A 27,400-nucleotide genomic window follows, 5' to 3' on the forward strand; every position below is an offset into this window, starting at 1 on the left:
AAAAGACTTAACAAACATAACTCTAAACAAACACGACAGAAACAAAAACTCCTACGTAAAATAAACGCAAAATAGACATAAAAAAACCTTTAAAATAGATAATACAAACGAAAACGCACAAATAAACCTAGAACTTGAGATGAAGTGAAAATTAGCGTGATATTCGATCAATTCACTGTAGAAATAAGACCGTAGGTAAACACACCAAAATAACAAAACAACAAACATGTTGAACGGCAATCTAGACTTTTTTCTGTTGAACCCAACCAGGTCAAATCTCATTGAAATAGGGGCGAAGCAAACGAGCTCGTCTTAATCATTTCGATTTTATATCATATGATCTAACTGACTAAGATTATATAACGTTTCCAGCTTCTATGACGTCATGCGTGTCGGTAAGTTTTGAATACGTGATTTTAACGATTAAGCAAGGCATTATTCAAGGCCGGTATACGATTTCTTTGGCTAGAAATGTAGGTTATTACCATCCACATTACATGAAGTGACATTGACATTCTACATTTCTGTTCAACATCCGGGTCTTGTCAACTAGGGGCAAATAACTGTGATCTTGTGCAATATTATATTGTGGTATCTAACCTATATCGTTTCTTTTAATATGACTTGTTTTAAATCATATATGGGACTCAATATAAAATAATAGTAATTTGAAATTCTTTTCATCGTTGTTATCAATAGTTTTCGAGTTGCAATTAAAAAAGAGTATTTTACCTGGTTGACTGGTTGCTGTAAAGGACGATGTGCCTATTCGAAATTCTGTAATCCAGTCAACATTTCGCACGGTGGAAAACCAAATCGTTTGAAAAATGTAGTGATTTACAAACCAAGAAGTTAAAAAGGGTTGTCACAAGAGTCCAATAGGTGTTTTAACTGAAGTGTGTCCAAATTAAAGTACCTCACTTTGGTAAGGGATTGCTATTCTTGTATTATAACCGCTATTTTGTTCTTTAATAGCTTCATATTGTAACCGCATAGACTGTTGACACCCCTTCGTTTAATCTTAATCAACTGCGAAACTCAAATGCCTCGGAGATATGCTCGATTTCGGATACATTGCTATGAGCCTCTATAAATAAAAACATTGTACCTAGAAACAACAAAGAAGTCCTAAAAATGCTTAATTTACACATTAATTTTGTTAAGCTTAGGTTCTGCAATTTCTTTGAAAAATAAAAGCCACTTCAGTGTTTGAAACAAATTCCATGACGAAATATATATGCCAAGTTTTGCAAATACCATCACTATTCGTGTCTTTTTCACCAGCAATTGTGATACACCGTTACAGTAGTCCAAATAACTGTACGTTGACGGATTTTTTTTAGATTTTTGATATGGCAAATCCTTCACGTACAAATTGTTTAGTATCAAAAGTGGGTAGTTGTTCCGATCAGGATTCCGGGTTAAAGCATATAGCGTCTATAAAATATCATAAAAACAAGAAATATTACCAGATAATGTTATTTTATATTAGTTCCGTACACAAAAAAATAAATATCCAACTTATAATTATGAGTTTGACGGCTTTTCTTCATTTCATTCTGTCAAAACATAACGATATATACATGAAGGGCACCTGCAAGGCTTCAGGGCACAGTTTTAAATCGCTCGGAACATTTCGGCCATGGCCGAGTTGTTACGAATGTATAACGAGGTCTTTCTCGAAGCTTTGTCGGAGGAGGCCGAGTTCTTACGATTGTAACGAGTTGTTCCCCTTCGCATAATTGTTGTCAGTGTCAGTCAACTTTCGTTTTATTGGAAAGGTAAACAACTTGTTTTAATGCATGAAATGCTTGTTTAGTGCAAAATAACATTTCACTTACATGGTAAAATATGAATATAACTCTTTATGATCAATTTCAACCATAAATTACTTCACTTAAAAGAATTTCAATATTTTTAAAACACCCCCGTTTTTTGCACATTCCCGTTTAGACGTTAGGGATTGGAAGAATCCCGTATAACACGTCTATTATTTTAGACTAACCGCTACAGATATGGGTTTGTAATTGGCATAATTTTATATGGTTTACATTGAGCCAATTACGATATACTGGTTGACAGTACCTTTCCTAACATGTCACAAATCAAGAACACCTGTTAAAACACACATTTGTTCACCATGATCGATTATTCAATGATCTAGATCAATACAGAGGCTTGCTTTGGTCATAAAATCCAATTTATCAAAATCCGCTTTCCTTGGCGTTTTCACCCGTTCACCCTCCGAGGCTGATCAGTGTACCGTATAATTACAATCATCGCGTTACTTGGGGTGAAAACACTGCGAAACTCTGAGAAAACTGATAAGAATCCAGTCTTTGACGTAACACACTTGACCATCGACCATGTCGAGCTGTTTTCCGCTCGGTCAACTGAAAAAATCAAGTAACTAGCACGCCCTGTCGAGTGATTTTTCCCGAAAAATAATTATCCGAAATGTTTTACCTATCGGTATCCATATCTGTTACAACAGGCTACCTAGATGCTTATTGAAATAAGCTTAATGGACGTTTGCACTATGACTGGTTTACTGCTATTCGCATCAGATCGATAAACGCTTATTCAAAATGTAACATTTTGATTACTTGTTGAGGGACGCTTGAAAAATTGAGAATGGGATACAGTCTATTCCTGTAGCTGTCATTTCTTCACACTGAACGATGTCACTTCTACGTTATTTCGAAGGAGCTACCCCGAAAAGAAAGGCTTCTGCTGACAAGCCTGATGCTAAAAAGGAGGTAACTAAGGTTTACGAACAGGCAAGAAAACGAAAGTTCCAGACATTTTGGACTGTGAACAGGCCATGGCTTTGTTACAGTGAGGGTATTATGACGACTTGGAAACACACGACTGAATGATTTGATGGCTATCAAGATCATGTCTCCAACCATCGAGAAGTTCGACAATGAAGCAGCCATTGCTGAATGGATGGTAGGTTAAATAAAGCAAGAATTGATATAGTCATTAAAAAGTATATGAAACTATATGAATTCAAAAGCATGACAAACAATAATTGAATAATCTACATGTTTAATACAATGTACATGTTCACAATTTCAGACCTCTACTCCATCTAGCTAGAAGAGACGAGTAGGAGAGCGCATAAAGCAGCCTGCCAGACCCAAGTAGGTCATCACCCTTGCAGACTCTGATCTCAACTAGGCAGATGAGATGGACCAGGCAGACGAGGTGACAGACACAAGCTCTCAAAGTACCAGTGAAATCCAGGTATCACAATTAAACACAAGATCTCAGTTACAATAGAACTGTTTGTACTGAATTTTACAATAATTATTAAATACTATTTTCGGTTGAACAGTTATTTTGACAAATAAATTTTATGCCATTTCATGCATTACTTTTAGGCAACTACGACATCGCTGGTGCCAGAGAAGATGATGTATGATGGAGACGATAGTGACGGAAAAGCGACTGCAAGATGTCAGAAGACCTTGTGTTTTCATTGTTGATGGAATACAGTAGAGATTAAAATGAGAAAACAGTTTATTGGTGTTATAGCTTTATTGCCTTACACATATATTAAAATATCTCTGTCAAAAAGTTATTTTGGTTCGGGCTAGTGAAACTTGATTCTGGCTAGTGCTTTTTCCAGGCTACTAGCCCGACTGGGCTAGTGCATGAAAAAAATTAGTGCCAAGACTGAGAATCTCCTGCCGTACATGTATCTGATTTTATGTAATTTATTTAAATACTTTCTTTTATTGTGTTGTTTCAATAATTTTCAGGCTTACTTGCACATAATACGACTGGTAATCCTTTGATGGCGCAAAATGCAATATTTGTCGTTGTTTATTTTTGACCCAGTTCTAATTATATCTTTGTATATGACTTTTGTCCCAGTTGCTTAAAGTAATTTAAACATTCTGTTTGCTACATTAATTTCTCTTTTTTACATTTAAACTTCCAGTTTGATAACACAAATGCAATTTTCGCAATAACAAACATGCAAAAACCAAAAGAAGTCTAAATTTAGCCACGATACGTCACTCTGAAATTTGCATATCACTTGACTTTCACATTCCAAAAAATACTAGATTGCGTTTCATACTAATAATTTCTAGTAATTAACTAAGTAAGAAGTAATGGTTTCAATATTTTTTAAACACAATATTCAAACTAACACCATAACTTTCGTAAAATAGTTCAACTGAAAGCTGAATTGTATTAATTTAGAGAAGGAAATAGATTATGATAATATCTTCATACAGATGTAGATTAAATTGGTGATTTTTAAACCACAGAACATGAGTTACCTTCATTCTTTTATAACGTTATAATTAACAATGCAATTGAAATATTATCTGCAATGGTAAAAACAACTGATATGTATCACAAAAGAAATAGTGACAGGAAAAATAATCACTCTTACATGGTACTCAACACCTGAATTACTCTTTTCCAATTAAGTTCTCAAAAACACGATAAGAATATGACGTAATAATGGTAAACAAACATACACATGGTGTTATATCAGAAATACGTGGATATCAACAGGCAATTAGTTGAAAGGTAAATTAATAACCGAACGAGATATAAATGAATTGTTTTATTGAGTAAGTCTTCTTTCTGTCTTTACAATGAAAAGCTGACAAATGTGCAGGTAATTGATTTTAATAAACGATGTAACTGCAAATGTAATTATTTATTTTCAATAGTAGCAAGGTAGTAGCAAAGCATACAACTTGGAGTTCTGCTTTGAGGCCAATAAAACAACACGATTACCAGTGATAAAGGCAATAAAATGCTTGGCAGAAAACAAGCAAATCAGACAAACTCGGCAGATTTATCGGCAGTTGTCCACGACAAATTAAAAAAACCTCTGAGTGACTGAGGAAAGTGGTAGTTCCTCGTGGAGTGTACTGTAGCACACAGGGGAATGATGTCAGAAGGCGCATGCGCATCTTTGAGGCCATGCAGTTATGTTGACCCACGGGTGTAGAAATTAATTTAAGTAGCAGGAAAAATCCCAAAAGAAGGCGGGGGGGGGGGGGGTGTCTGGGTGTCCTCCCCCAGTCAAGGTCAAGGGGCTTGTGGGATGAATTTAAGCCTTTTTAAACCAAAATTTCTTGTGTTCTGGTGCATGTTTATTTTGTTACAAGGAAACAGGGAAACTATATGAAAATGTACTTGAATATGATACTGAATCTGAGAACTACCCCACTGAATCTGAGTACTTCACTCCACCAGTGAGGGCTAACTAATAAACCAAATAACTGTCAAATTCAGATTCAGGATAATATTATAACATTCCAGACCACATGCCTTGCAATTTGCTAGCAATTCCCTCCCAATGGTATACTGTGAAATCATTTATATTCGTTGGCATGAAATATCATGGTTTGCCGAAAAATTACATTTTTGTTGGTACTTGAATTCGTGGTTTTTCATTTTTGAAAAAAAAATAATCAAAACTGCGATCGTCTTACATCGTCTGCATTATCTCCACGCGCTGGCCCGTGGTTTCTGTCTTCTACGTCATCCGGTTTATGACACTTGCTAAAAGGGTATGACATGCCAATTAGTGCATATATCCATGTCAATTATCGATTTAATTGAAAATTAAGGTCATAAGAGAAGATGTACCCTGATCCTAAATACAGATAGCAGATAGGCGCCATTGAATGCCAATTAAGAATTTTGCAAACTGAAAACACCGAGAAGGTCCTCATATGGGTGCTTTTCAAAATAATGAGGCAAAAGTGGGGTTGAAAATTCAAACCCAGTTTTCATGATTGTCACCTATTTTACATGAAAGTAAATCCTTCAAATTACACGGAAATAACTTTGGGAAATTATCAGGAAATACAAATAAAAAAATATTTTGACCTTAAATCCAAACATTGCAAACATTTCTTACAATATGGGTGATCTATAAAAGTGTCTTATGACAAGAACCTAGCATAAATCAGATGCTTTTTCTAAATTTTATAATCAGTAATTGGTACCTCTGTGTAGTCATGTGCATAATAATTCAGTTGTTTAAGAAAAATAAAAAAATCAACACATTTTGTCTAAATTTGAAACCAAAAATAAATTGTTACCTCAAAGTTTTTGCTGTAATTAAAACTAGAATCAAATAAGGGAAAAATCTACATTTACTTCACCTTATGCATCTTTATAGACCACATACCAAATTTCAAGAATGTATTGTAATTTACAATTGCCAAATTTTCATTTCAAAATTGAACTATTTTTCGGTGCACATGGGACACAAATTGAAAGCCAATATAATATGCATTTATATTCACTTTTATGTTACACAAACATTATTTGTGATCAACTTAAGACATTTCTGTGTATATGTTAGAGTGTATTCCTCAAAATTTCTTCAGTATCACATTTTTCACAACAATTTCCTCAAAATTCAACAGCATGTAATGAATTATGATGCAAATGGAAAATAATGGCAAAGAGAACAACTTACAGCAAACAGTCACATATATATAAATTTATTACTTCAAATTGAGTCCAAAAATAAGAAAATATCATCAATGGTAATATAAAGTACTAGAATTCATACATGTTTAGTACTTTGTTATGTAATGGAAAGGGTGCACAGGGGACAAATCATAATGCAAGTAATATTTTTTAATTATGTAATTATTTTTGTAACTTAACTTTTCCTGGTAAACATTTTTATGCCCCCTTTTGAAAAAAGTGGGGTATATTGTTTTGCACATGTCGGTCGGTCGGTCGGTCGGTCTGTCTGTCTGTCGGTCGGTCGGAATACCAAATGGTTTCCGATCAATAACTTGAGAACGCTTTGACCGAGGGACCTCATACTTGGTATGTGTATTGGTCATCACCAGCAGATGAACCCTATTGATTTTGAGGTCAGTGGGTCAAAGGTCAAGGTCAGTGTGACCTTTACATGAAAAACGGTTTCCGATCAATAACTTGAGAACGCTTTGACCCAGGAACCTCATACTTGGTAGGTGTATTGGTCATGACCAGCAGATGAACCCTATTGATTTTGAGGTCAGTGGGTCAAAGGTCAAGGTCAGTGTGACCTTAACATGAAAAACGGTTTCCGATCAATAACTTGAGAACGCTTTGACCCAGGGACCTCATACTAGGTAGGCTTATTGGTCATGACCAGCAGATGAACCCTATTGATTTTGAGGTCAGTGGGTCAAAGGTCAAGGTCAGTGTGACTGTAAGCTGAAAAAAGGTTTTCTGATTGTCCATATTTTATTTAAGTGTCCAAATCCTACTAACAATTTGGCTCCCAAGGGGGCATAAATGTTTCACTAACATCTCTTGTTACAATAAGAGGAACTGTACTTTCAGTAAAGCTTGAAACAATACTGTAAATGTATGAAAGATTACATTAGAGCCTACAAAACTAAATTTCTAATCAATGGAATAAAATATGTCCACAGAGTGGAATAAAGTTTTTGGTCTCAATGCACCTGTTACCATTAAACACTTTGTGAACATGTCTAAATTAAAAGATGCCTCTTTGCCTTTGGCTTCCTACTCAATAGAACAGTATCTGTTTTATTAGGCATTATTCAAGAATTAAATTCAAGAAAATTCTCAACTTTTGGTTTCCACAAGGATTTAAGTTCACCTGGCTTTGACATGGTTTTACTTTGGTCCATTTTTAGGCGCTCAAATTGCCAAAGACTTATCTTGCAACTCCACATATTCTTAGCATTGCTTATAAGTGTATACTAGATGCCTTTTTAATATTTTCCTAATTTAGTTGGTGTGCCTACTTTTCTTATGACTATGACTGACAGACATCACCAATTGTGTAATTTTCTACGACATGATTTATTTTAAGACCTTCACTTCGGTTTACCAGACGGTTAGTTGTGGAGGCCCATGCCATGAAATCCCTCTGAAGGGGTTGTTTTGCATGTTGTGCTTTTTCTGAACTGATGCTGCTTCAACTGTGTGTGTTCATCCCTTCTCATTTTAACCTTTCTCCTTTTATTATGTCTGTCATTTTCTGGACTTTTATTGTTTCCTCATTTCTCTTAATTTTATTTCTTCTCTGCCTCTGCTTGTTTAGTTTCACCTTTTCTTTTATTTGTAAACCATATAAAGGATCTATTTGTCCTCTTTCTTAGGGTTTGAGCAATACCTGGCAAATTCTACTCTTTTTCTCTGAGTATCTTGATCTCTGTCATACATTTTCTGCAACTTTTGATCTTTCCTAAGTCATTCTCTGCCCTTCCTAGACTTCATTGTGTTAATGTTTTCAACAGTCTTTTCTTCATTTATTTTCATATTTTCTATGTGATCTCTGGAAAAGGAAGCTTAACTACAAGCCTTTCCATTAGTGTACTTATTTCCTGTACAGAATTATAATCTGGTATATCGATATGTGCTATCCATATAAAAAAATGTCCCCTGTGCACTGAATTGAACCATATAATACCTTGCACATATAAAAGCATTACATGAATAATTTCAATTTGATTCAATGTTTTTTAATTGTTATGATAAATCAAAATAGAATATTTAAACAAAATATGTTATCTTGTGTGCCTCAATATTGAAACTGTATTTAAATTAATTTGATAAACCTTTAAAAGTAAACATTTAATGGCTTTATAATTAAATAATAAAGTAACAGTATTTATAACACACTTACAATCAAGTTGCTAAACTATTAAGTGATGCCTAAATATAACATACACACTTCTAAGAATGTGGAAATAGCACCATATTTGTCAGTTATGACATTTTATTGAAATCTGCTAAAACAGGGTGCACAGGGGACATTACTTTAAACCATGCAGATGCTTCAAATCTCTGTATGTGAGAGGCTGAAAACTGTTTTTGCATTTGTTGTAACTTTCTTTTTTGGGAAATACAGCAGAATATCATTTTATTGAAGAAATTATAGAAATCTGACAACTAACAACCGAAAAGGTGCACAGGGGACATTTTGGAGTAATAAGACATGCATCTGAGTTACAGACAAAATAATGTATGAAATAATAAAACTATGTCATTTATATAAAGCTGACAGGTTAAAGTTATTAAAATAACATAGTAATGTAATATAAATAGTGCTTAAATGGAATGGTAGTGTTCTCAATGTGAATTGAATATTCTATCTTCTTTTTTAAATGAATGGGGGTCCGCCATATGACATTAAAATTTGGTTAAGTAAATACATATTTTTTTATTTGAAGTATGTTTTTTAAAATGAGAAAGGGTTCAGTTACATAAAAAACAATACAATTGTCAAATTCCAATATGCACCAGCGATTGTTTAATTGCAACGACATCTTTCTTACATTAACTTTCAGTTTCACTTTCACGTTTTTCTTTTTCTCGGAAGTAAACAAAAACATTCAACTTTGACCATGTGAGCTTTTTAGACCATGTGAGCTATGAAAAATGTTTATTTTTCTGTTATACATGAACAACTTATAAGATATATTTTAAATTGACACGAAATATAATAAAACAACTTAAAATAAATGAACAAAATATGTCTTAGCATTGTTGTTTTTCAAAACCATCATACTTAGTGAAAAAGCTATCAGTTAATTTGCATAGTGGGCTGAGTTAATATTACGTCATTGAGTTTGAGCGCTGCTAATGGACACGGTTACCGATCAGATTCCAGATCGATAATCACTTGTCACTTCGGATGTTAATTGCTCTCGCGGTTTAAACAAACATTCAGATCATGCATTGAGGCTCCTTTCAGATGATACCGACTCTCACACTGAAATTCTTAATAACTTAATATTGACAAAGGTCAGATTTTCATAGCCAATCGGGCAATCGGATTTAATTTTTTCATAGCCTACATTCAAAATACTTATAATTTAAATTGCATGCTTGAAAAAAACAGCGGAATAAATAGCATTGCAGTTATCTTGGATGTAAAATACACGTGTCTTGATGAATATGAAGAAACTTGTTAGGGACCTCTTTTTGCACAAAAATGATGGTTTTTAGCTCGACTATTCGAAGAATATGGAGAGTTATACTACTCACCCGAGCGTCGGCGTCACACCTTGGTTAAGGTTTTGCATATATAATGTACATGATTTTAATATGTGCATCTACACTTTTGTAGTGTTTTTAATAGTCACTGAAACTTGCACTGGCAAAACCAAAGACATCTGGCTCATTGTTTGTGTCTAAAATGTTGATTAACATCATTTTGGATATATAATAATATAATGAGATAAACAACACATCTGAGGAAATTTAATGTCTGATACAAGGAAGAAACAAGGTATGTAACTCGAACTTACCATGTTTTACGTTGGAGTCCAGTTTTTTTAAGTTTCTTAATCAACATACAAACAATCAATTTTAAAAAAGGTGACATGAAAAGAGGAGTCAATGCCCTTTAAAATGGTATGCAATATGTTGGTATATCTTTATTGCCTTTGACAAACAAGCCAAATCCAATGTCACATTCTCGTCTTTTTCTGTAGTCGGAAACTGTACAGCAAATTCCAATTTTCAGTGTGTCCCCGTGTAAACACGTCTACTCACAGAAATATTTAAGTGATTTTATGCTTTGATATAAAGAAAATACAATTCTTTTCCGATATCACAAAATGACAAACGCCACGATTTTATGAACAACAGTATCAGTCTTCAAACTAAATCCACTTTAAAATTTCGTAAAAGGCAGCCATATTCTTTACAAGCGCTTAGATGATGATAATAAGCAAGTTTCATTTTCATTATGGCATATAATATGCATGTGATATCACAAAGCAATGAAACATATTTCAGTAAACATTATAAGCAATAAACTGTGGCATCCGCCATCTTGGAAATTGTGCGCGATAATTTTTTGCTGTTGTGAAATTAGCGTTAGGTTAAATAACACTAAATTTTATTTTCTATCAGAGATCGAAGAAACAGGCGGCAGATTTTTTTTTTTATAAAGTTAGGAATTTGAATCTTTTTCTTATTTGGGTTTTGCAATATTTAGGTATGGCGCTCCCGTAAAATGAAAAATAAAAAAAACTCTGGCCTTAATGCAAATAATTGGCCTTTATTATTTGACTTAGAAATTCTGGTTAAGGTTTTGCGTGCAAGCACACATAGGTTTATATCTCATCGACAACTTCATGAGGTTTTGCATTGAGACATGGCACAATGGTACTCAACCATCCAACCTACTTAATTAACCAAGTAAGATAACTCATGTTAGCATTTAATCCAAGTAATTGCTCTTTATTACTTGACTTAAAAATTCTGGTTATGGTTTTGCATGCAAGCACACATCAATTAATATCTCAGGAACTACTTGAGGTATTGCATTGAGACTTGATACAATGGTACTCAACAATCTAACCTACTTAATTAACCAAGGAAGATAACTCAAGTTTGCATTTAATGTATATAATATCCCTTTATTATTCAACTAAGATATTCTGGTTAAGGTTTTGCGTGCTAGCACATATGGGTTAATATCTCAAGAACTACTTGAGGTATTGCATTAAGATTTATACAATGGTACTCAACAATCCAACCTACTTAATTAACCAAGTAAGATAACTCTTGTTTGCAAAATTATATTAAATAATGGCCCCTTTTTTAGACATAGAAATTCTGGTTAAGGTTTTGCTTGTTACCACTTTTAAGTCAATACCTCAGCGAATACATCATGTATTGCATTGAAACTTTACACACATGCTCCCAACCATTTAACCTTCTTCTTTTATCAAGTAAGATAACTCTATCTTTCGTATTATATAATTTTTGCCCCTTTATTATGCAACTAAATTCTGGTTAAGGTCTTGCATGTTAGCACACATAGGATAATATCTCAGAAAAACTTAAAACATGTAAACAAAAATCACCAACAAAGAGTGTAGTTATGTTACACAAAACAACAAATTACTTCTAGAATCAAATGATAAATAGACAAAAGGTATTTAAACTGTGAATGTATTAACTAACAAGCCTTTTCTTAAACCTATGCATGACCATGCAAAATGGTTGAATTGATGTCTTTTTGTAGACAGTTAAAAAAATATTATCTTATGAGTATGCAATTAATGAAAATTGCCTGGCCAATTCCGTTGCCGTACTGGTAAAATGAACTTTTGTCTTCGTCATTGACTTATGATTCAATGCCGTCATGTAAATTTATTTTTGAAAACGAGTATTAAAAAGGTCATACTTATACCGATCTGTCAGCTAGTAAGTCATATAACTCTGCCTACCGACGCTACAGGGTACCTTGATGTACGGGTTAGTCAACGGTTTTTAACACTGGAGTTGGGAGTGTTAGATAGATAGATAGATAGATAGATAGATAGATAGATAGATAGATAGATAGATAGATAGATAGATAGATAGATAGATAGAAAGATAAGATAAGATAAGATAAGATAAGGTAAGGTAAGGTAAGATAAGATAAGATAAGATAAGATAAGATAAGATAAGATAAGATAAGATAAGATAAGATTAGATTAGATTAGATTAGATTAGATTAGATTAGATTAGATTAGATTAGATTAGATAGATAGATAGATAGATAGATAGATAGATAGATAGATAGATAGATAGATAGATAGATAGATAGATAGATAGATAGATAGATAGATAGACATGTTTGTAGATCTACCAGAACCAGCTACTTCTGCCTTACAAATATTGCAAACGGTCTTGATATCGTTTTAATTTATGTCGAGCTATATTTTTCGAATATTCATACTTATAGTAAATTTACGGAATTGTTTCCTTTTGAACCGATATGCAACAATAACGATGACCGAATTTGAAGTAAAACATTGGTTCAAATTGATTTATCTGTATATTGAGCCAGCACTAATGTTCATGAAACTTAGTCAGAAGTTTATATTGATTAGCTCTAGGCCAAGTTTGAATCTGGGTCATGTGCAGTCAAAAACTAGGTCACCAGGTCAAATAATAGGAAAAGCATGTTAACACTCTAGAGGCCACATTTATGACCATATGTTCATGGAACTTGATCAGAATGTTATTCTTAATGCTCTTGCTTGTATCAGGTAGGCAATACAGGGCCTTCAGGGCCCTCTTGTCTTTTTATTTTTGGCTATTTCATCATACAGAGTACAGCCCCTTTAATTATTGCATCTCACAGTTCATAGGATATAATCACTAAGTTATTTTTTAAATACTTTGACTATTCAAATTTAAGGAAATCAACTTAAGTTATGAATTGGCATAAAGATGTTTTATGAATACTGCTCCAGACCTTTTCAAATTGTGATTTCTTTTAAATGTGAAATTCAAGTTATCTATTCAAATAATGGAAGAATGACATTCAGTTATAAACAAACACAAATATCAGCATTTGGGGTCCCTAGGGTCAAGGTCAAGGTCACTGTTACTAAAAATAGAAAAACAGTTGAAACTGAATAACTTTAGTTAGGGTTGACATATATTGACCAAACTTGGTCAATAGGAAGAGTTTATGGATACCTTTCATGGGATTGTGTTTGGGGTCCCTAGGGTCAAGGTCACTGTTACTAAAAATAGAAAAACGGTTGAAACTGAATAACTAAAGTTAGGGTTGACATATCCTGACACAACTTGGTATTAAGGAAGAGTTTATGGATACCTTTCAATTGATTGCATTTGGGGTCACTGTTACTAAAAATAGAAAAACAGACACAGGCTGAAGTTCTTCTGTCAATTATTAAAAACCTGGTTTCGTCACATTGCGGCGTTTCTTGTTTACCTTTATTCCAAATAAACCTTTGATTAATCAAGTTCAGTACAGTCAAACCTGGTTGAACGGTCACCTGCTTTAAAGGGTCACCTGCCTTATCGGGCCACTCAAAATTCCCCCCATGCGTTTATACTATATAAAGTACGTGCATTAAGTGGCCAACTGTCTAACACGGCCGTGGCCACTAATATTTGTCCCTGTGAAGCCATAAAAACACTAATGATGGCCACTAATCCCTTGTCACTGACACTTCCGCAAGTAATGTTTGCCAATACACAGCTTTAATTGATACTGAAGTTGACGGAAAAGAACGACAGTCTCGGATATTTCCGTTGTCCAATCAAAATGCCTATAACATCACATGATTACCATGCGTGTTTACTTATTGAGAGATCATGTTTATAACACGTCGTCGTTTCAATCAGAATTGACACACTTAATGAAAATATTTTAATAATTATGAAGATAATTGTCAAATACCGACAAAGAACGCCGGATATGATAATGATGAATTTACAGTTTGCACTGTCACTTGATGGTGTGAAACGAGTTACGATGTAAATTCATTTTTGTATTAATTTTCAAAGTGCTCGGCTTTATACTTCTACGAACATATACTTACATTGTATTCCTGATATTCTTTTCAATTTTGGTTATGGCTGACAATAAAATAAATCAGAAGTGTTTGACTCTAAAAGAAGTTGTCGAGCGTATTCAATTATTAGAAACGGCCGTAGTGCAAGAAGAACTTGTTTTTTTCTATATTTGCATTCAGCCTTCTTTAATGGTACTGATGATACTGATTGTGGGGTGAGGTGGTGGTTAAGATACATAATTGACCTCTGTTTGAACAAAGCCAAAGTGTCAGAAAAGTCCAACCTGGACTAAGTGGCCACCTGTAGTAAGCAGCCACTTTTACCTATTCCCAAAGGTGGCCACTTAATACAGGTTTGACTGTTATTGCTTTGATAGAAGAGATGTCTTTAGATTATAACACCGAATATATAATTATTGTCTCATCATTGCTAGAACAACAGAGGCCATACATGAGTGGGAAAATTATGTACTTAGGTTTCTGGAATTATTTATGTCCAAGCACTCCAACTTGAACCAAATTATTATATTTTCAGAAGGCAATGGCAGACGGTTCTCCATCACCTAAAAAGGTATGTATTGTAGGTACCCTAGTTGCCTCTGAATCAATTGTTTGTTTCAGCTTGTATTTATGAGCAGGATTTTCCCTGATACAGAATACCAATGTCCCTGCCTTCAGTTTTAGCTTGACTATTCGAAGGATAAAGAGGGCTTTATTACTCGCCCCAGCATCCGTGTCGGCGTCTGGTTCAAGTTTTCACTTATAACTCTAATACCCTTCATTCAATTCACTTACCGTAAATGACTGGTTATAAGACGCCCTTTTTTCCCTCAGATTTCAATGTAAAAAATGCCTGCGTCTTAGGCCAAATAAAAAAATAGGTCTGTTTCAGGTTACCCGACTGACCCTATTTTTTCCCACCGACCCTAACCTATTTTTCCTTAAAAAAAATGTGATTTGGGTACGATAAGCATTCGTTACGAAATGTATGTACGTAAAGTTGACAATATTAGAGTTGGATTTCTGAATGTATTTACCGTACTTCACCTTAGAGTTCGGACACCTTAAAATAATTAATTTTTCGCTCTCCGAATTCATAGAAAATAACCATTTTTACATGTTTATCTACATGCAAGGTAAACCTGCCTTTTTTCTTTATGTCTGCATTTTACCACTTATTAATTTATCCGTAGTTATCAATGATTATTACGCCTATAAGTGTAACTCCTTCATCAAGTTAATAAAAATCCCATTCAACACCATTTTTAAACTTTTTTATACATGCATTGAAATGAATAAACACCTTTTATTGGCTTCAGATCAAACAGTCACATTGTGTGACATCACATAACTCTCAGTTATACCCACGAGGATCTCGTGGAGAGCATGGGTATTGCTATGCAACTTATCACAGTGATGTATACGGTTAGGTAATCTAGCCAGGCATTGTAAAGATAAAGATCAATAATATTTGTCTGTGAGACTTAGTAACTGTAAAAGTTACAATCGATGTCCTTTGGGTGTCCGAAAATTAGATACCTAAAATAAATTATTTTTGAAAATGGATGTCCAAATTTTTAGATTGTCCGAACTCGTAAGGTGAATTACGGGTAGTTTGTGCTTGTGTGGCAGGTATATTTCAATTCTTGAAATATATTTTCTTGTCAGATACAAATGAGTCAGATACTGACTTTCGGATTGATATGTCAGACTTCAGTGTGCAATTTTGGCAATAAAACCTGCATGTTACTTGTTCTTCAAACCTGAACCCCCAGGTCCTCTTGACAGCATTGAGGTTTCCTTGGCTGATGGCTTATATGGTAAATTTGCTGTCCCACTCTTCATGTAATTATGTTACAGGGAGGTTAGCATTCTACAGAGGGTGATTGAAAGCAAAAGGGTGCATAAAGAAAAGTAAAACCGTTCCTGGAAAGTCTTAAATAATAGCAGAGTGGTGTACCATAATTTAGTTGAAATCCAACCATCATTGTCAAAGTATTTACCAGACAAATAAAGAATGTTTCCTTTGAAGGACGGAACATGTTTAAAAACTACTGATAAACCTGAAAATTGATTACTTTTATTTTTGTTACTTTCTGAGTCAACAGTTATTGAAATCAATATATCAAAAAAAAAAAAAAATAATAATAAACAAAATAAAAAAATATTCCGACCTACCTACCCTATTTTTTTTGGCAGCGTTACCTGAAACACACCTATTTTTTTATTTGGCCTTACAAACAGTAACAAGCATTTGACATTTTTTCTGAGGTGGATTTCAGCCCCAAATTGGCTCTTCAGAGAAATTAGCTAAATAACTTCAGCTAACACATTATAAACTACCTTTTTGGATGTGTTAATGTGTAGTAAACATAAAAAATATCTACATTAAAGTTTTGGAAGCCAGAACTACAGAGAAATAAATGGTGAAAAAACTAATTTGTTTAGATTTATGTAGAAAGGGATGTAACTCGTGTCATCTCGATCGAGTTTATACGGCTTAAAACGGCAGTTGAAGATTGTGATACGGTGTAACGTTAAACGATTATTATTTAAAATTTTCATTATTGTACAAATAAAATTAGGCCTTTTTTTAATTATTTGTTTTACTAACGGCCAGAGATGTTAAGTGTCAGAGGAGGAGGAAAAAAAAAAAAAATTACATTTCTGGAATTTTATTTTTTGGTCGGTGGAAAAAAACACACAGAAAAGCAAAAGCTATGATGTATCCTTGATGATTTTCTATTTGAATGTCATGTCAATATATATGTAAGTGTGTGCACATTTGTTTTTGTTTTGTCTGACAAGTTCACTTCATATTTTCATTAATCACTCTTTATACTTTGTTAAGGCCACTCCTTTTTTATTTTTGGTTACAAGAATTTTCAGAAAAAATGTCCACCAGGTGGTCGAAAAAAAAAAAAGGGAAAAAAGTCACAAAACATACTGTTGAAGGGCGAAAATCAGAGAACAACATAAACATTGAAAAATTATATCATTTACTTGACATTCTAAATTTTAAAACTGCTATTAATGCATGTTTTAATACACTCAAAGTTCTAATTAAACACACAGTTTAAATCTTACATACTGTGCATATAAAACATCAATGAAATTGACTATAAAACATGTTTACATGTATAAACTACACTTTTTTCAAAGATACATTGAATACCACTCAGCAAGACATTTGTTTAGCTTTAAGGGTATGCAGCATTTTTATTGTTAAAGCAAAAGTAAATGCAGAACACTTAATAACTGACTGATATTAAATTGAAAAAAAGAAGGCGAATTTTACGCATTAAAATACACAAAAATTGCACTGTATTAAAACAATACATTTCATTTTCTAAACATTGTTTCATTTAATTCAATGTTGGAAAATGTCAATGAAGTGAAATAATTACCTATTTTGTAAATAAGGAAGTAACATTTTAAGAAGACATTTGAGCTTTAATATTATGAAAACAATTCCTGAAAAACTCCAAACCAAACTAGACCTTAATTTGAGTTTTAATTACCCTTACCATGCGGGGTCCTACTTTTGTGTAACCCGGTCCATGCTAAGTCCGGATATTTTCGGACCGGGATATTTACCATGGGATGTTCACCAAATCCATTTCAAATTAAAATCTTGCAGCAAATTACCACATCAGTACATAAAAATCACATATCAAAATAATAAATCTAGCATGTGACTTAACTTTATGTACCAATGATAGTAAACTGACCGTGAAATCCATAATTATGTGTGGATATTTTCATCTTCTCCCAACTCTGCCATTTTGTGTATACATGAGTTCACAGGGCATCTATACTTGCTTGTTTATTTTTCATTTCAAAAAGCATTCCTTGGTTACAACAACAAATCTCATTTATAGTGAAATATCAAGTTCATAACAAATTAAACGTACTAATTCAAAAAAGTTTTCTGTGTTGTTTTATCTAAATGTTTTGCACAGTAATGTCATTGACACATGTGTTCAACTCTTTCATTGTTTTTACTTTACTTTAAACCCAAACATGAATAAATATGTAATCTAGAATAAACACAAGCTTTAAATTGACTCAATGACAAGTATTTCCAAACCAGTCTGTGATTTAAAATCCATAAACACCACCGATTGAACTTGTGAAACTAGGTCACCGGTGTCAACTTAGAAATTTTACTTTCGATTTCACCACTACTAATTCGATGGCAGCCGCTGACACTTTTATTTTTATCTATAAACAACAGTATTTTCATGACCTAAATTGGCGGGGAAAAACAAAAATCACCTGTTATTGTTAGTGTATGCTGTTAAATTTGCCAATGTTTTTACTATTGTTATTTTAACATTTGCATATTTTGATAAATTATTTCATACATAGAATGACTGCTATTGTCAATTCTGCCATTGCCAACGGCGCTGCCATAACAGTTGGATGGCTCACATGCTATCACTATAAATACTGCTACGGAACAACAAACCAGTCGAGATCTACTGCTTTCGTACTCTTATCTTTCATTTTTAGCTCCACTGGCCGAAGGCCATGGAGCTTATGTCGTCACAGATTGTCCGTCGTGAGTGCGTGCGTGCGTGCGTAAACTTTTACTTTAAACGACATCTCCTCTGAAACTGATAAGCGGATTTTGACAAAACTTCACAGGAATGTTCCTTTGGTGGTCCTTTACCAAAATTGCTCAAATGGTTCCGGTCCATTGCACAATATGGCCGCCAGAGCTAAAAATAGCAAAATCTTTAAACGACATCTCCTCTGAAACGGTTCGGCAGATTTTGATGAAACTTGACAGTAATGTTCCTTGGGTGGTCCTTTATTAAAATTGCTCAAATGGTTCTGGTCCATTGCACAATATGGCCGCCACAGCTAAAAATAGCAAAATCTTTAAACGACATCTCCTCTGAAACGGTTAGGCAGATTTTGGTGAAACTTGACAGAATTGTTCCTTGGGTGGTCCTTAACCAAAATTGCTCAAATGGTTCCGGTCCGCTGCACAACATGGCTGCCAGGGCAAAAAAATAGAAAAACCTTTAAAGAACATCTTCTCAGAAACCGATGATCAGATTTTGATGAAACTTAACAGAAATGTTCCTTGGATGGTCCTTTATCAAATTTGCTTCAATGGTTTCGGTCCACTGCACAAGATGGCCCCCAGAGGTAAAAATAGAAAAACCTTTAAACGACTTCTCCTCAGAAACCGATGATCGTATTGCAATGAAACTTGACAGAAATGTTACTTGGGTAGTCCTTAACCCTTTAGCGCATGTATACGAGATAGGCCGACATAGCTCATTACCAGATGTATACGCATTTGGCCGACCGTATCCATTACTGGATGTAAACGCATGGCCCGCATATTTCAATAGGGTCATTTCAATATTTCAATTTTGCATCTTTCTTTTTGTAAACAATATCCCGGATGTTTATAAAATTAAAGTTTAACCTTTTGTGTATTGATTTTTCCTTGAAAATATCGTCTGCTAAATTGAGAAGGTGTTTATACTCCCAATCGCAGGTGTGATATCCCATTGTGACGTAATAAGACCACGAGCTAAGTACTGTATGGAATTTCCCCCAAATTCATTGACGCGTAAATCATTAAATATATTACGTCAGTTCAGTTTACCATTAAAATCAATTGTGATTATATTTACTTAAAGGTAATATTTTGTTTACAAACAAAAGAAACAATTAGTAAACGAGAAAATGATGGGTAAATTTTCTGTGAAGCTTATATAATGTCCATCATAGTTTTGGCTGTAAAATAGGTCATGTGCAAGCGTTTTGTTTGATCTAGATCTTTTTATTCATACCGGAAAATCATTTATCGGCTTTCTTTTTTTGTAAACAATTTTATGAGGGGGTAATAAAGTTTAACAGACACCTTGGACTGGATCTCTCAGCTGGATGACACCGGATGTTCCTGACATATTTCTGTGTATTAATACACAAGAACATAAATTGTCGGCTTTTTAATCCAGATGGGTCTTTTTTATGATAGGGGTAATAAAAATTAGACCGATACCAGCATTTTATTACCCTTTGATTTAATGCAATTATGACATTTCAAAGAAATGTTACAAATCCATCTTGAAAATACATTCACAGCTGAAATAAAATAATTTAATATTTCATCATTGACACCATTTATTAAATAATTTAATTATCTATAAAAAATGAATTCACATAAAAAAGATTTGGACACAATTATTTGGAGTAACATTGATTTTAAGGTCATACTGCTGTATTCATTTTCTCATTTTCAAATATCCAGAAAAGTACCTATGCAGATAAGGACTGCTTATCAGTAAGATGGCTATTGACTGGGAGGTGTAATCTGGCCACTTGTCTATGTGCTAAAGGGTTAACCAAAATAGCCCAAACAGTTCTGGTCTGCTGCACAACATGGGCACCAGAGCTAAGAATAGAAAAAAACGTTAAACTACATCTTCTCAGAAACCGATTATCAGATTTTGATGAAACTTTACATAAATGTTCATCGGGATGCCCTTTAACCAAAATTGCCCAAATGGTTCCGGTCCGCTGCACAACATGGCTGCGAGAGTTAAAAATAGAAAAACCTTTAAGGACTTCTCGTCCGCAGTCTTCACGAAAAACATTTTAACCTACTAGCCAGTTGGACTAGCATAATGGCATATTTTACTAGTCCGAATGACAATCTAGTAGTCCGACTATTTTGCCACATTATAAAACTGTATGCTTGAGGTAAATACCTATTTCAATTGAGCAGCTTGCAGTTTGAGTAAACATTTCTTTATTATGATGCTCATGCAGTGATAGGGAGTGACATCCTTCTGTTGGGAATAGTGGTCCTTGTTTTTCAGAACCTATGGGTACTATGTAAAAACAAAAGGCATCTTGCTTGAATAGACTGTAATAATATCAACATGGTTAGAAAAGAAATGCCATGCTTTAATAGCTTTGATTACATTTTACTACTGAATTACCTCCCTTTAATAGAAAAAAAATAATGTCTTAATTTTTCACGTATAGCATCTTTAAATAATTTTTAAACAATAATAATTTATGAGTAAACATATAAGCATAAAGTTCTCACAAAAAGATCAATTTAAAAACCTTACATTTATACATAGGAAAGTATATATAGACTGAACATTAATTTTCGTTTAAGTGACATTCTGAAAGTTTATGAAACAGCTATTTTTAGTAACTTAAATGGCCGAAAAGTGTAAGTGAAACACCACGTCGATTCTATCTCGTCAGTTCTTGTTCAGGTTAGATATTTGCTTCATAATCTATTCAGATTAAATGTTAACCGATGATCAGATTTTGATGAAACTTGACAGAAATGTTCCTTGGGTGGTCATTAACCAAAATTTGTTAAATGGTTCCAGTCCACTGCACACCATGGCTGCCAGAGCTAAAAAATAAAAAAAACTTTATACGACTTGTCGTCGAAACCGATGACCTTTTTTCGATAAAACTTGACAGAAATGTTTGTTTGGTGCTCCTTTACTCAAATTGCCCAAATCATTTCGGTCCACTGCACAACATGGCAGCCAGAGCTATTAAAGTAAATTTTTTTTTTAAATAACTTCTCCTCAAAAATTGATGATTGTATTTCTATGAAACTTGACGAAAATGTTCGTTAGGTGGTCTTTGCTTGAACCTTTTGGCCAGTGGAGCACAGGCACTGATGTGCCTCTTGTTCTTTAGTTTCGCACCAAATCATTATGGTCAGAAAAATAATAAGTGAAATTCATTTTTATTTTTTTTGTACTTTTCGGAAAATTAGACCCGCCTGTTTTGTAAACCAATTTATATAAAAGTAGTGGCCTAATGCATGTTGTAATAGACAAGTGACATAAAAAAAAATCAATTATTTTCGGTAGACCAAAGCTTGTCCGAGTGATAACTCAACAATCCTTGGACCCATTGTCATAAAACTTGACATGTAGGTTAGGCCTGCCCAGTAGATGACCCATATTGATTTTAGGGGTCATCGGGTCAAAGGTCAAGGTCACAGTGACCTTCAATGGTAAAAAGATTTGAAAGCTTGTCGTGTGATAGCTGAACAATGCCTAAACCTTTGGTCATCAAAGTTGAAATGGAGGCTGGGCCTGACCAGTAAATGACCCCTATTGATTTTAGGGGGTCATTGAGCCAAAGGTCAAGGGCACAGTGACCTTGAATGATAAAAGGTTGTCCGAGTGATAACTCTATAACGCCTGCACCCATGGCCCTCAAACTTGATTTGGAGGTTTGGCCTGACCAGTAGATGACCCTTATTGATTTTAGGGTCAAAGGTCAAGGTCAGAGTGACCTTGAAAGCAAACTCGACAATTCCTTGACCTATTGACATCAAACTTGACATGAAGGTTGGGCCTGACCAGTAGATGACCCCTCTTGACTTTGGGGGTCATCAGGCCAAGGTCAAGGTCAGAGTAACCTTTAACGCAAAAAGTAAACAAATCTTCTCCCAGTAATATCTCAACAGTGCCTGAACCTATGATCAACAAACTTGACATGGTAGTTAGGCATGACAAGGAGATGACCCTTATTGATTTTAGGAGTCATTGGGTCAAAGTTCAAGTTCACAGTGACCTTGAGTGCGAAAATGTTAAGAGTGATAACTCGACAATGCCTGCACCCATAGCCCTTAAACTGGACTAGGAGGTTGGGACTGACCAGTAGATGACCCCTTTTGATTTTTGGTGTCATCGGGCCAAAGGTCAAGGTCACAGTAACCTTGAATGGTAAAAAATTGTCCGTGTGATAACTCAACAATGCCTGCACCCATGGCCCTCAAACTTGACTTGAAGGTTGGGCCTGACCAGTAGATGACCCCTATTGTTTTTAGGGGTCATCGGGCCAAAGGTCAAGGTCACACCTTGAATGGTAAAAGGTTGTCCGTGTGATAACACAACAATGCCTGCACCCATGGACCTTAAACTTGATTTGGAGGTAAGGCCTGGCCAGTAGATGGCTGCTATTGATTTAAGGGGTCATTGGGCCAAAGGTCAAGGTCACAGCGACCTTTAATCGTAAAAGGTTGTCCATGTGATAACTCGACAATACCTGCACCCATGGCCCTCAAACTTGACTTGAAGGTTGGTCCTGACCAGTAGATGACCCCTATAGTTTTGGGGGGTCATTGGGCAAAAGGTCAAGGTCACAGTGTCAGCAAGTACAGTTCCACAAAGTTGAGGCAAAATTGGTCATGATGTACCCCTTGATGAAATATAGACCTCTTAAAAAAGTGGGTCACATGGGGTTTTGTCAAAAACTTGGTCAGTAGGTCAAATCTTAGAAAAATCTTTGGAACATATTAAAAATCTTTGGAACATATTAAAAATCTTTGGAACATATTAGAGGCATTATACATGGTCAAATATTCATAAAACTTAATCAGAACGTTTTCCTTGATGAAATCTTGGACTTATTTGAAACTGGGTCACATATGATCAAAAAATTAGGTCACAAGGTCAAATCTTTCAATAATCTTGTCCGAAACTATTTTATGGTGGTGATTGGTCTGATTAAGTTCAAACATGGTCAGAATGTTCTTTTGGGTTAAATTTCGACTGCGTTTTCAAAGTGTGTCATATGGGTAAAAAACTAAGTCACTAGTTCATATCTTACAGAAATCTTGGGAACACTCTAGAGGCAATACATCTGCTCTAATTTCCATGAAACTCAATCAGAATGCCTCAATGAAATTTTTGAATAAATGCTTGCACCACGGAACTTCATACTTGGTATGCTAGTTGGTCATGACTAGAAGATGAACCCTATTGATTTTGAGATCAAAGGTCAAAGGTCAAGGTCACCATGACCTTGAGGTGAAGAAATGGTTTCCGCTCAATAATTAAAGAATGCTTGCACCCAGGAGCTTCATACTTCGAATGCTATTCAATGTTGGTTCGTCTCCAGTCCAAAATTACAAATTTCATGTCCATCATTTATTATGCCCCCGAAGGTGGGCATATTAAAATCGCACCGTCTGTCCGTCCGTCCTTCCGTCCGTCTGTGTGTCCGGCTCAATAACTCGTGTCCGGGCTGTAACTTTCCCTTGTATAGACAGATTTTAGAATAACTTGCCACATGTGTTCGGGATACCAAGACCACATGTCGCATGCAAGAACCGTGTCCCTACCTCTTAGGTCAAGGTCACACTTTGGTGTTTATTCACAATGGAATGCTGCATATAAGGACATAGAATATAGGTTGTCGTGTCCGGGCTGTAACTTTCCCGTGTATGGACAGATTTTAAAATAACTTGCCACATGTGTTCGGCATACCAAGACGACGTGTCGCGCGCAAGAACCGTGTCCCTACCTCTAAGGTCAAGGTCACACTTAGGTGTTTATTCAATATGGAATGCTGCATATAAGGACATAGAGTATAGGTTGTCGTGTCCGGACTGTTAATTTCCTTTGTATGGACAGATTTTATAATGACTTGCCACATGTGTTTGACATACCAAGACGACGTGTCACGTGCAACACCCATGTCCCTACCTCTAAGGTGAAAGATACACTTAGTGTTTATTCACAATGGAATGCGGAATATAAGGACATAAGAATGTAGGTTGTCAAGTATGGGTAGAATTTTTTATGTTCAGAGGCAATTTAAAATAACTTGATATGTATTTGTTTGATCTTTAACTTTTCATGTACTGACCTTGTTCATAGGTCAATGTCACATTCGGGGGCATTCGTCACACACTGTGACAGCTCTTGTTTTTTCTCTGATACGACCACACAATAGGGGAGACAAGCGCTTTTTCAAAAAAGCGAAACGAAAGAAAGGAATCTCACTCCAGGGGAACTACGGCAAACAAAAGTTTACAGCTCTTGGTTGGTTCTTTTTGTATGTGTCCGTAAGCAAATGCTTGTGAACACAATACAGCCTTCAGTTTTGATTTTATATTAATCAAACTTATACAATAGTTTAATATCTTTGAGAGCTCGGCTCCTTTTGTTCAACAGCAAGATTTGCTCATGTTTGACTGGAAAATGGCCCTTGAAATTGGCAATATTTCTTTTCAATAGAGGCTCCATATTCAGATTGCATTTTATATGTTAAGACGAATGGGGGCACCCATTAACTAACATGAAATGTTCCAAGTGAATTATCGGTATGTTGCCTATTACCCATATGTACATGCTCTGGATATTAGTGCTGTCGACAGAAGTGCTGGTTATTAGTTGTAGAACTTAGCCTGTTGACTAAGAAAAAAGTGTTTGAGACGGTTGTGTTGTTGATTAGTTGTAGAGCTTTGCCTGTTGACTGAGAAAAATGCATTTGGTATCTACTTGCAGTGCTCTTGTTATATGAAATGTTAGCATGAAAACAGTCTGCTTGAAAGGAATTTTTGAAGCTATTTAATCATTTGTACTTGTTATTAAAGTAATCAATTCATACATGTTAGATAAACCTGTAGACCTAAAATGAGTTGAAAAATAATGGCCCAATGGCCTATAGTATAAGAATGACTTCAAGATCACTAGAATTTAACCATTCATGGAACCATGGAATTTCTTGCTGACTGTTTCAATTCATTAGCTTAATCATAGAAAAAAATTGACATAAATTTTATTTATAGTATTTGATATATTTTTCAGGTTCATCCTGACAATCCAGACCTAGAAAGTCTAAGCAAGGCTGACCTGATAGTTAGGTAATATATATATATATATATATATATATGTTATGTTATCTGTATGTATACAAATATTTAATATTCTCTTCCCATGTTAAATGGAAGGAGACATTCATGTTGATTTTTGGCTGTCTGGAAGAGTTTTCAGACTACTCCTGTCAATGTTCTAGTCAAGGTTTGGACAGGTCTTGAAAGTACTTAAATGTGATGACTAACCTTGACAAGTGTTTAAATTTTATCCTGACCAAATTCGCTTGGTTATTTTCAGATCAGGGTAATAATTTAATTATCTCCCTTGACCAAGCAGTGTTAATGCATTCATAATACATTGATGAAAGAGATATTTTACTACTTTTAGCCTGTGTTATAAAAGGTGTAAATTTATATGAAAATTTCTGCATTCACCATGGCGCTTAAAATGTTACTACTAAATTTAAGTTCTACAATTATACATGTTTACTCTACCGCGCTACGTAAAACATACCGCTTTTCACACCCCTCTACTGCTTTACCGCTTTCCGGTCGAAAATTACTGCTCTTAAAAGCTTTTTTAAAAACCTCAAATTTCTATCAAATTGGCCTTAAAATTTGTTTTAAAGGCTTAGTTAAAGGAATTTTGGCATGATAATCGCCTGCTGTGCATCTCCTGCTAATTCCACTGGTGTCACAGAAGGATCCAATTTCCTGTGTATTCGTATATTGGCTCAGGGCCATTTAGGGTCGATTTTTATAATAAAACATTGAAAACTGCACAGCAGGATACTCAGATTGGAGATCTGATAAGATAATTAGGCAATAAGATTAAGATCAATTAACAGAGGTTGTGTACAAATACACGGTTTTGGGGGGGTGGGGGGGGGGGTCACTTATAGAAGGCTTAAACTAGACCTTAAAAAACCTCAAAATTCTATTAACCATACTTAAATACCACAATAATCAGTCACTTTAAAGAACATGTTGCAATAAACAACTTGTCAAATCACTTAACACTTCGGCCGAGATCGTTACTTAGTTACCAGTATGGTACAAAAGACTACTAATCAGCATACATGTAAACTCTACCGGCAGTAGGTAAAATATACCGCTTTTGACACCCCAATACCGCTTTCCCGTCGAAATCTACGGCTATTGAAAGCTCTTTTAAAAACCTCAGAATTTGATCAAATTGGCCTAAAATTTTCTTTTAAAAACCTCAAAATTCTATCAACCATGCGAAAATACCCTTTTTATCTGTCACTTTAAAGAACATGGTGCGATAAATAACTTGTAAAATCGCTTAACACTTCGGCCGAGATCGTTGCTAAGTTACCAGTACGGTACAAAAGACCACCAATCGGCATTCTTTGTTCATTGGCATCCTACTATTCAGCATTTTTGTAAATATCAAAAACATTATAAAACTGGCAAAACATTAAAGAAATCAACATTTCCAAGGTGTTATTAATTATCTTCA

The 27,400-nt window shown here is 34.7% G+C and overlaps 1 protein-coding gene across 1 annotated transcript in view; it reads left to right on the forward strand.

The window, feature by feature from the left end:
* The first annotated feature begins 713 nt into the window (after positions 1–713).
* LOC128238893 (pre-mRNA-splicing regulator WTAP-like) overlaps positions 714–27,400 on the forward strand; it is a 108,684-nt gene continuing 81,997 nt past the window's right edge. The window contains exons 1-3 of the mRNA XM_052955201.1: positions 714–925; positions 14,833–14,868; positions 25,910–25,965. Of these exons, the coding sequence (XP_052811161.1) occupies positions 14,839–14,868; positions 25,910–25,965 (86 nt within the window). The 5' untranslated portion in view covers positions 714–925; positions 14,833–14,838. The remainder of the gene's footprint in view (positions 926–14,832; positions 14,869–25,909; positions 25,966–27,400) is intronic.

This window comes from Mya arenaria, chromosome 6 (assembly GCF_026914265.1).
Source record: "Mya arenaria isolate MELC-2E11 chromosome 6, ASM2691426v1".
NCBI classification, from domain to species: domain Eukaryota; kingdom Metazoa; phylum Mollusca; class Bivalvia; order Myida; family Myidae; genus Mya; species Mya arenaria.